The sequence below is a fragment of the Hemibagrus wyckioides genome, linkage group LG20 (genome assembly GCF_019097595.1).
Source record: "Hemibagrus wyckioides isolate EC202008001 linkage group LG20, SWU_Hwy_1.0, whole genome shotgun sequence".
NCBI classification, from domain to species: Eukaryota; Metazoa; Chordata; class Actinopteri; order Siluriformes; family Bagridae; genus Hemibagrus; species Hemibagrus wyckioides.
Window position 1 is genome coordinate 489417 of NC_080729.1, and position 11621 is coordinate 501037.

Here is an 11621-nt window from a genome sequence, read left to right on the forward strand (position 1 = left end):
ACACACACACACACACAGTGATGTCATCTCACACAAGGTGGTATCTGTGTGGTTTGTGGCTGACTCTCTCTCTCTCTCTCTCCCTCTCTCTCTACCTTGCTGTGTGTTAATGCAGGAGCTGAGTCTCACCTGAAAGAAAACACACACACACACACACACACACAAAGAACCAGGCTTAAAGAGATTGTATCTCATGACCTCATTACACATTTCAGACAGTTCATCTCTCCCTCTCTCTCTCTCTCTCTCTCTCTCTCTCTCTCTCTTTCTCTCTCTCTTTTATTTTCCATCAGAAGTGTCTGTAGTTGCTGCAGCTCTTTCAGAGGTTGGATCTGATGTTCTGAAGTCCACCTTCATGTTTTAGATGATTTTCTTGTTGAAGTTGATGATGATGTTCCAATACGTTGAGAGTACCCCGGGTCAGGGCAGATGTCTGGTTGTTTTGTTTGCTTGCTGGAGAAAATGGACTGAGTGACGGATGAGGTTAAGAAGTCTGGTACTAAACACTGAACACTGAACGTTTTTGAGTTTCTTTTCTCCTTCCTGTTTTTCAGTCCAGTCATCCAGTGATAATGAGTTCATGAGGTTAAAGTTCATTGACCTGAATGTGGTGCAGTGACCAGAAACGAGCGAGCGAATCTTCTACTCCTTCACCAGGAACAGTTTTATTCCCATTCAGTCTGTTTTAAACATATCTCTTACATTTTACATTTTAAATCCTATTTTAGATTAATGTGGTGATGAAACTGAGCAGATGCTATCAGATTAGGTTGTGGTGGAGAACATCTGCAGCTGGGAGACTGATGTGAGGTTATTGATGAATGACCGCATGATTTTCTCACAGACTCTGGTCTCCTGGTTCAGACTTCTTCAAAAATAACCACATTTCCAAAGAAAACCATCAGACATCAGGGTGTGCTCAACTTCTCCCTGCTCTGATGTTGCTGGCAGAATGAAGCTGCTTTTGATGAGAAATAAAAATATCCAGATGCATGAAAGATGGAAGAAGGACAAGATGAAGTCCAGCATAATAATAACTGTAGGTTTATTTAAAGGGTTGAGGGCGGCGACAGCAGGGTGGCGCGGGGGCGGCGCCGGGGCGCGGTGCGGAGCTTCACTGTCTTACAGGTCCAGGGTTCGAGTCTGCGTGCAGGTTACTGTATGTCAGCTCCAGATGTTCTCCTCATGTCAGCGTGGGTTTCCTCTGGATTTTCCAGTTTCCTTCCACTCTTCCACATACATGAAGTCATGAAGTGCGGGAAATCTTTATTAGCTCAATTCTGATAAAATGCCACAGTGAAGGAACATAAACAAAATGAAGTTTCAGAGATAGACATAGATACGGCAAGGAGGAACATCTTCCTCCACCCCGCTGGCCTCCACCCTGCCCACTCGGCCGCTGTCATGTGATAGGGTGGAGTTAGCTCGTGGGTGGAAATTAGACAAGGAAAAATTGAGGAGAAATTGGAGGACAAGCAAAAAAGTGTTGATGGCGATCCTCACTCTGGGTTTCTTTCAGAAGAATTAATCTGTAACGCTGATGTGGAATCATGTACTGTCCTGCAGGTCATTAAAGATGACTTGCTGATGAAGAAGTTTAGCTGTGTTCAGCTGTAATGTCATCAGTCTTAATTTTCAAACATCTGTCTAACATCAGAGCAGCTCTGGCTCCATCTAACATCTTACAACAACAAACTCAGACCTTTTCAGATTAGATCATAGTTCTGCTTCAGAGTAGATGAGTTCACAGGATCAACAGCACTGACTCTGATCAGAAGCTCACTCTGGATAGAACACCACTGCTGCTCTACAGAGAACTTCTAGAAGATCCATCCTGGTACACACACAGTCCTGGAGAGATCAGAGCTCTCCTGGTTTTAGACAGAGCTCCAGTCCAGAGCCCAGTTTCTTACATTCAGACCCTGCCTGAGATCACGGCTCTGAGATCTTAATCCATTTACCAATAACTCATGACATTAATAGTGTGTGTGTGTGTGTGTGTTTCAGGAGCTGCTGAAGGATCCCCTGTACATCGGACTGAGACACAAACGTGTCCGAGGCAAGGCTTATGATGAACTCCTAGATGAGTTTATGAAGGCTGTAACTGACAGGTAAAGAGAGTGAGAGAGAGAGAGAGAGAGAGAGAGAGAGAGAGAGCAAGAGAGAAAGTTCTTATATAATAATAATTATAAATCTGAGTCTAATCTCCTAATCATTAGACAGAATAAATGATGATGATAATGAGTGAGTGTGAAAAGTGTTATGACCTCGAATGTAATCTAGTGACTTATTTCCTGTCTGTCTGTCTGTCTGTCTGTCTGTCTGTCTGTCTGCCTGCATGCCAGTTTGTCTGTGCCAGTCTGTATCTCTCTCTCTCTCTCTCTCTCTCTCTCTCTCTCTCTCTCTCACTCTGTCTCTCTCTGTGTGTTATTGCTGTAATGGATGTTGTATGTGCATAGTTGAGCTGTTGCGTTGCAGGAATGCAGCCTTTAGGTTTGTGGATGTGTGTGTGTGTGTGTGTGTGTGTGTATGTGTGTGTGTGTGTGTGTGTGTGTGTGTGTCAGTGTCCTTCTCTGAAACCTCAGTGTCTGATTACCCTCCAGTACAGAAGCCATGGCTCCATAATAACTGGGTTTGATATGAGATGATAAAGAAGGCTGTGTTTTTCTCTGGAAGGGCCGAGCGGCTGGAAAATAAAATGATGATGGGTTTGGGTGGATTAAAGTGATGAGTGATTACAGTGGAGTGAGTTTTAATAAAATGTCACATTTTTAAAGCATGAGATGAGAAACTTCAAACCTCAAAATCATCATACTGCTGTGGTCAGGGGTCAGTGTGATTCCTGTCCACATATTACACATCATTTATAAAACTCTGCAGAAGACTGGGATTATTTGGACAGATAGCAGGAAGCTAAACTGGAGGTTTTATCTCTGCATTTATCTCATTAATAACTCATTAATAACTCTAATAACACTCATTAATAACTATCATTAATAACACCCATTAATAACGCTCATGTAACAGCATATGCGGAACCAGAACACCAGAGGGCGCCATCACCCGAGTATTGACATTCATGAACTCATTTCCGGTCTTACTCAGGTATTTAAACAGCTCACGGACTAGTGTTCTTTGCGAAGTGTCGTTCTCTGTTGGATTACGTACCGAGCCTTGCTTTATTGTTCCTGTTGTCTACTACGTGTATGATCTTTGCCTGTTCTAGTTATTTACGATTCCTGGTTTTGCGGTTTTGGTTTCAGTTTGCCGAGTGTGTTTGGTTTCCCGGTTTTAGACCCTTTTGCTATTCCTTATCAATATTGATTCTTGCCTGCTGGTTTGGATATTAATAAAGATCTGCAAAATGGATTCTACTTCATCCGCACATCCTTACAGCTCATTAATAACTCTCGTTAATAATGCATTAATAACGCATTAATCTTCTTCTTCTTTGGTTTTTTCCCTTCAGGGGTCTCCACAGTGAATCATCTCTCTCCACCTATCCCTATCTTCTGCATCCTCAACACTTACACCCACTAGCTTCATCTCCTCATTTATTACATCCATATACCTCCTCTTTGGCCTTCCTCTTTTCCTCCTGCCTGGCAGCTCCATGTCCAACATTCTCCTACCAATATACTCACTCTCCCTCCTCTGGACATGTCCAAACCATCTTAACCTGGCCTCTCTAACTTTGTCCCCCAAATGTCCAACATGAGCTGTCCCTCTGATGTCCTCGTTCCTAATCCTGTCCAACCGTGTCCCTCCCAAAGAGAACCTCAACATCTTCAGCTCTGCTACCTCCAGCTCTGACTCCTGTCTCTGTCTCAGTGATACTGTCTCTAAACCATACAGCATGGCCGGTCTCACCACTGTCCTGTATCACCTTCCCCTTGATTCTCGCTGAAATGTTTCTATCACACAGAACTCCCGACACCTTTCTCCACCCATTCCAACCTGCCTGCACTCGCTTCTTTACCTCTTTCCCACACTCTCCATTACTCTGGACTGTTGACCCCAAGTACTTAAACTCCTGTACCTTCTTCACCTCTTCACCCTGTAATCTTACTGTTCCACTTCCCTCCCTGTCATTCACACACATGTACTCAATCTTACTACCACTGACTTTCATTCCTCTTCTCTCCAGCGCAAACCTCCACCTCTCCAGGTTTTCCTCCACCTGCTCCCTGCTCTCACTACAGATCACAATGTCATCTGCAAACATCATTGTCCAAGGAGACTCCTGTCTGACCTCCTCTGACAACTGGTCCATCACCATAGCAAACAGGAAGGGGCTCAGAGCCGATCCCTGATGCAGTCCCACCTCCACTCTGAACTCCTCTGTCTGACCTACAGCACACCTCACCACTGTCCTGCTCCTCTCATACATGTCCTGCACCACTCTGACATACTTCTCTGCTACTCCTGACTTCCTCATACAGTACCACAGCTCTTCTCTTGGCACCCTGTCATACGCTTTCTCCAAGTCTACAAACACACAGTGCAGCTCTCTCTGACCATCCCTATACTTCTCCATCAACATTCTCAGAGCAAACATTGCATCTGTTGTGCTCTTTCTGGGCATGAAGCCATACTGCTGCTCACAAATTTCCACTACCTTCCTTAACCTAGCTTCCACTACTCTTTCCCAGAGCTTCATTGTGTGGCTCATCAACTTTATCCCCCTATATTTGCTGCAACTCTGCACATCACCCTTATTCTTAAAGATCAGCACTAATACACTTCTTCTCCATTCCTCAGGCATCTTCTCACTCTCTAAAACCCTGTTAAACAGACTAGTTAAAAATTCCACTGCTGCCTCTCCTAGACACTTCCAGACCTCCACCGGGATGTCATCAGGACCAACTGCCTTTCCACTTTTCCTCCTCTTCAAAGCCTTCCTGACTTCATCCTTTCTAATCTTATCTATTTCCTGTTCCATAGAGTTCACTTCTTCTACTCTTTTTTCCCTCTCATTTTCCTCATTCATCAGCTCTTCAAAGTACTCCTTCCATCTCCTCTGTACACTCTCCTCACTTGTGAGCACCTTTCCATCTCTATCCTTAATAACTCTAACTTGCCGCACATCCTTCCCATCTCGATCCCTCTGCCTAGCTAACCTGTACAAGTCCTCCTCTCCTTCTCTAGTGTCTAACCTAGTGTACAACTCATCATACGCCTTCTGCTTGGCCTTAGACCCCTCCCTCTTCACTCTGTGCTGTAACTCCTTGTATTCCTGTCTATTCTCTTCAGTCCTGTCCATGTCCCACTTCTTCTTGTCTAACCTCATCCTCTGAATACTATCCTGAACTTCCTCATTCCACCACCAAGTCTCCTTATCTTCTTTCCTCCTTCCAGATGACACACCCAGCACCTTTCTTCCTGTCTCCCTGATCACTTCTGCTGTAGTTTCCCAGTCATCTGGCAGCACTACCTGACCACCCAGAGCCTGCCTCAACTTCTGTCTAAATTCCTCACAGTATTCCTCCTTTTTCAGCTTCCACCACTTGGTTTTCTTCTCCATCTCTATCTTTGACCTCTGCTTACAGACCATCAAAGTCATCCTACACACCACCATCCTATGCTGTCTGGCTACACTCTCTCCCACTACCACTTTACAGTCACTAATCTCTTTCAGATTGCCTCTTCTACATAGGATGTGGTCTACCTGTGTGCTCCTACCTCCACTCTTGTAAGTCACTCTATGCTCCTCCCTCTTCTGAAAATAAGTGTTAACTACAGCCATGTCCATCCTCTTAGCAAAGTCCACTACCATCTGCCCTTCAAGGTTCCTTTGCTTAACTCCAAACTTGCCCATCACCTCCTCATCACCTGTCATCACCCCTCACCAACATGTCCATTAAAATCTGCTCCTATCACCACTCTCTCCCCCGTGGGAATACTCTCTATCACCTCATCTAATTCACTCCAGAATCTCTCTTTCTCCTCTAACTCACAACCTACCTGTGGGGCAAAACCACTAACAACATTCAACATCACCCCTTCATCCTCTAACTTCAGACTCATCACCCTGTCTGACACTCTCATCACCTCCAGAACATTCCTCACAAACTCCTCCTTCAGGACCACACCTACCCCATTTCTCTTACTATCCACACCATAATAAAACAGCTTGAATCCTGCTCCTATACTACGAGCCTTGCTCCCCTTCCACCTGGTCTCCTGTACACACAGTATATCCACCTTCCTTCTCTCCATCATATCAGCCAGCTCTCTACCTTTCCCTGTCATAGTACCAACATTCAGAGTTCCTATTCTCAGTCCTACACTCTTACCTTTCCTCTTCTCTCTGTCTGCACACTCTCCTCCCTCCTCTACTTCTTCCACCAACAGTCGCGGTCGTTGTTAACCCGGGCCTCAACCGATCCGGTATGAAATTTAGAGTACTGATGATCCACACGGTTAAATTTGGCAATGTTTTATGCCGGATGCCCTTCCTGATGCAACCCTCTCTATTTATGCGGGCTTGCGACCGGCACAGAAGTCACTGGACTGTGACCCCATGGCTAGATTATTAATAACACATTAATAACACTCATTAATAATGCATTAATAATGCTCATTAATAATGCATTAATAACTCATTAATAACTCTCATTAATAACTATCATTAATAGCTATCATTAATAACACTCATTAATAACTATCATTAATAACGCTCATTAATAACACTCATTAATAATGCTCATTAATAACTCACATTAATAACTATCATTAATAACTATCATTAATAACACTCATTAATAACGCTCATTAATAACTCTCATTAATAACGCTCATTAATAACTCTTATTAATAACGCTCATTAATAACTCTCATTAATAACGCTCATTAATAACTCTTATTAATAATGCTCATTAATAACACTCATTAATAACACTCATTAATAACACTCATTAATAATGCTCATTAATAACGCTCATTAATAATGCTCATTAATAACGCTTATTAATAACCCTTATTAATAACACACATTAATAATGCTCATTAATAACGCTCATTAATAACCCTTATTAATAACTCTTATTAATAATGCTCATTAATAACACTCATTAATAACACTCATTAATAATGCTCATTAATAACACTCATTAATAACACTCATTAATAACGCTCATTAATAACACTCATTAATAATGCTCATTAATAACGCTCATTAATAACCCTTATTAATAACTCTTATTAATAATGCTCATTAATAACACTCATTAATAACACTCATTAATAACGCTCATTAATAACACTCATTAATAATGCTCATTAATAACCCTTATTAATAACCCTTATTAATAACTCTTATTAATAATGCTCATTAATAACACACATTAATAACTATCATTAATAACACTCATTAATAACGCTCATTAATAACTCTTATTAATAATGCTCATTAATAACACTCATTAATAACGCTCATTAATAACTCTTATTAATAACGCTCATTAATAACTCTTATTAATAATGCTCATTAATAACTCTCATTAATAACGCTCATTAACAACTCACATTAATAACTCTCATTAATAACTATCATTAATAATGCTCATTAATAACGCTCATTAATAACTCTCATTAATAACACTCATTAATAATGCTCATTAATAACTATTATTAATAATGCTCATTAATAACCCATTAATAACGCTCATTAATAACTCATTAATAACGCTCATTAATAACATTCATTAATAACACTCATTAATAACACTCATTAATAACACTCAATAACTCTCATTAATAACTCTCATTAATAACATTCATTAATAACACTCATTAATAACACTCATTAATAACACTCAATAACTCTCATTAATAACTCTCATTAATAACTCTCATTAATAACGTTCATTAACACTCACCTTGAAGATTATCCATCCAGGAGCAGCTCAGATGGTGGACTGATCAACTAATAAAACTCACACACACACACACACACACACACACACACACACACAAAGTAATAGTGTTTCATTGTTGTATCCTGTAGTATAATAGTCAGAGTTTCCAGGTCAGAAGAACTGAGCTAACTTTCCTCTGGCCCTTAGGGTGGCAGGAAGTTTTGTTTAAATGACATTCACTAGGTCAGTTTAACTTAGCTAGTACACACACACACACACATCTGCCTCCATTCAGACACGCCCATCTGTGGAGACATTTCTGCTTAAGTGAAACTGTTATTCCTTTCAGTCTTTGTGTGTGTGTGTGTGTTTATTAGATGGCACTCAGGATGGAGCTATATTACACTGTGTGTCATATTTTAGAGTGCTTTTCATTTTAGTCTGTTTTGATTTATCAACAGGTGTGTGTGTGTGTGTGTGCAGGTATGGGATGAACTGTCTGATCCAGTTTGAGGATTTTGCTAACATCAACGCTTTCCGTCTTCTGCACAAATACCGCAACCAATATCTCACCTTTAATGATGATATACAAGGTACAGTATCACACACACACACACACACACACACTTTCACTCATTCTCACACACACATCTGTTCTGGTGCAGGTACAGCAGCAGTGGCAGTAGCCGGTCTTCTAGCTGCACTTCGCATTACTAAGAGCAGGATGTCGGATCATACCATTGTGTTCCAGGGAGCAGGGGAGGTCAGTGTGCCAGCTGTCTGAGTGTTCTGACTGCTGAAGTTTAGAGAAACTGACCTGTAACATCTATTTTATCTCAGATTTTATTATTTACATCACGAGGACGAGACTGCTCATATTATTTATAAAGAAGAAAATATTTTTATTTCTGTTATCAATATAAACAATGTTTTATAGAAATGTGTGTGTGTGTGTTGCGATGGGCATTGTTGCCCATGGGCAGGCTGCGATGGGCATTGCTGAGCTGATCATCATGGCTATGGAGAAAGAAGGGCTTCCACATGACGAGTGTGTGAGGAAGATCTGGATGGTCGACTCCAAGGGTCTCATTGTGAAGGTGAAGCGTGTTCATGATCTGAACTTTAACTCAAGATCAAATTCTTCACTGATGACGATGATCTGAGGATCTGTGTATGTGTGTGTGTGTGTGTGTGTGTATGTGTATGTGTATGTGTGTGTGTGTATGTGTGTGTGTGTGTGTGTTTTGTCTCTTAGGGTCGAGATCATTTGACTCCAGAGAAGCAGAGGTTTGCTCATGAACACATACAGATGAGAAGTTTAGAGGATGTTGTTCAGGAGCTGAAGCCCACTGCAATCATCGGTAATGATGGACAGACAGACAGACAGACAGACAGATAGATAGACAGACAGACAGACAGACAGACAGACAGACAGACAGACAGACAGATAGATAGATAGACAGACAGACAGACAGACAGACAGACAGGCAGACAGGCAGACAATCAGATAGATAGACAGACAGACAGATAGATAGACAGACAATCAGATAGATAGACAGACGGACAGATAGATAGACAGACAGACAATCGGATGGACGGACGAACAGACAGATCGACAGACAGACAATCAGATAGATAGACAGACGGACAGATAGACAGACAGACAGACAGACAGATTGTAATAAAAAGAAATGAGAATAGATTTTTCAGTGTATTGTGTGTAATATAAATATCATTGTAAGTCTTTTTACAAACAGATCTGAAAAGAAATGTAATTTATTCATTCCAATAAATAATGAAATAAAAGATTCATTTGTACTGTTGCTGTAAATGGACAGCGTGTACATGACATCACTTCCTGTCCTGGTTATTAGGGGTGGCGGCCATAGCTGGAGCCTTTACTGAGCGCATCATCAAAAACATGGCTGCCTTTAACGAGAGGCCCATCATCTTCGCTCTGAGTAACCCCACCAGTAAAGCTGAGTGTACAGCCGAGCAGTGCTACACACACACACAGGTAACACTGCATTGTGTGTGTCTGTCTGTCTGTGTGTGTTTAACAGTAATTTAAAGTCACTATCCTTTTTTTATTTGTGTGTCTGTGTGTGTCTGTGTGTGTCTGTGTGTGTGTGTGTGTGTGTGTTAGGGCCGGGGTATATTTGCCAGCGGGAGCCCGTTTGACCCTGTGACCCTGGTAGATGGGCGGAGATTTTTCCCGGGTCAGGGTAATAATGCCTACGTGTTCCCGGGCGTGGCTCTCGGAGCGATAGCGTGCAGCATGTCTCACATCCCTGAGCAGATCTTTCTCATCACAGCTGAGGTGAGACACATGTCTCACTCTCTCTCCTAACACTGATTATATAAAATCTATTTTAACTCATTAAATGCTGTTTGTAAAATAAAGTGTTTCCATTGAAAACCTCTCCACTGAAACCTGGAGAGGAGCCTTTACACTTTACTGAGACTTTTCCCTGAGTGGTGTGTGTGTGTGTGTGTGTGTGTGTGTGTGTGTGTGTGTGTGTGTGTGTGTGTGTGAATGTTCAGACGATCGCTGAGCTGGTGACGGAGAAGGACCTCGCTGAAGGGAGACTCTATCCTCCTCTCACCTGCATTCAGGCCGTCTCCTTCAGAATAGCAGTGAGGGTGAGTTACTAACACTGATCACACCTGTGTGTGTGTGTGTGTGTGTGTGTGTGTTTACTAAATATTGAGTTAGATTAGTGTTCATCAGTGAGACATCAGAATTCTGTTTTTCCTCCTGTGTGTGTGTGTGTGTGTGTGTGTGTGTGTGTGTGTGTGTGTGTGTGTAGACTGTAGAGTATGCCTACAGACACCAGATGGCGATGTTGCAGCCTGAACCAGCCGATAAAGAGGCATTAGTGCGCTCACATGTCTACAACACCGAGTACGACGACTTCACTGTGGACTCGTACCGCTGGCCAGAGGAGGCCATGAACATCCAGACCTGCAGACTCTGATCACTCCACACACACACACATTATTTATGCGCTGCAGCATTTTTACATCTGTTTATTATTATTATTATTATTATTGTTAGATCAGGATGTGAATGAGTGCATGAGGCACTGCATGAGTTTCATTTAAAGCTTTTATACTAGTAAATAAACACACCAGTTTCACACACACACACACACACACACACACACAGTCCTGTTGAACTTGTGCTGAAGATTATGTGAAGTTGTATAAGTAAATTTCCGGAAGATTAAACACATCTCATCAAACAGATCACCATCACACACTTTACTCCAGGTGTGTGTCGCTCTGATGCTGAGAGATTTCACTGAATAAAATTGTGATGTAATAAACTTTAATAACACTGATATAAGAATATAAAGATTGTGTTAATGTGTGAAGCTGTGTGCTGTGTCTGAACTCCGCCCTGGCCACGCCTCCAGTATCACAACATCCAAGATTTTATATTTAATATATTCATTTTTGGCAGATTATTATTATTATTATTATTATTATTATTATTATTATTATTATTATTATTATTATTAAAGAGTCGTGTGTTGATTATTTTATAAGATTTGATTGATTTCCTCTGTTCAGAGAGAGCTGAAAGATTAGACAGATTAGACCACAAGACAGGACAGACTGACAGTGAGACCTCTGAGTCTCACTCTCACAGCTTCTCTCATAGAGCCCCAAAAACCTGTTACAGGAGAATGAGCCCAGTGCTGTTATCATCATCATCATCATCATCATCATCATCATCATCACACCCTGATCCTCACA

At 41.5% G+C, this 11621-nt stretch overlaps 1 protein-coding gene across 1 annotated transcript in view; it reads left to right on the top strand.

Moving 5' to 3' along the window:
* me1 (malic enzyme 1, NADP(+)-dependent, cytosolic) overlaps nucleotides 1-11325 on the top strand; it is a 73464-nt gene extending 62139 nt beyond the window's left edge. Inside the window, exons 6-14 of the mRNA XM_058418845.1 lie at nucleotides 2008-2111; nucleotides 8343-8452; nucleotides 8525-8622; nucleotides 8843-8956; nucleotides 9115-9220; nucleotides 9734-9876; nucleotides 10006-10179; nucleotides 10404-10502; nucleotides 10670-11325. Of these exons, the coding sequence (XP_058274828.1) occupies nucleotides 2008-2111; nucleotides 8343-8452; nucleotides 8525-8622; nucleotides 8843-8956; nucleotides 9115-9220; nucleotides 9734-9876; nucleotides 10006-10179; nucleotides 10404-10502; nucleotides 10670-10837 (1116 nt within the window). The 3' untranslated portion in view covers nucleotides 10838-11325. The remainder of the gene's footprint in view (nucleotides 1-2007; nucleotides 2112-8342; nucleotides 8453-8524; nucleotides 8623-8842; nucleotides 8957-9114; nucleotides 9221-9733; nucleotides 9877-10005; nucleotides 10180-10403; nucleotides 10503-10669) is intronic.
* Nucleotides 11326-11621: the final 296 nt, after the last annotated feature.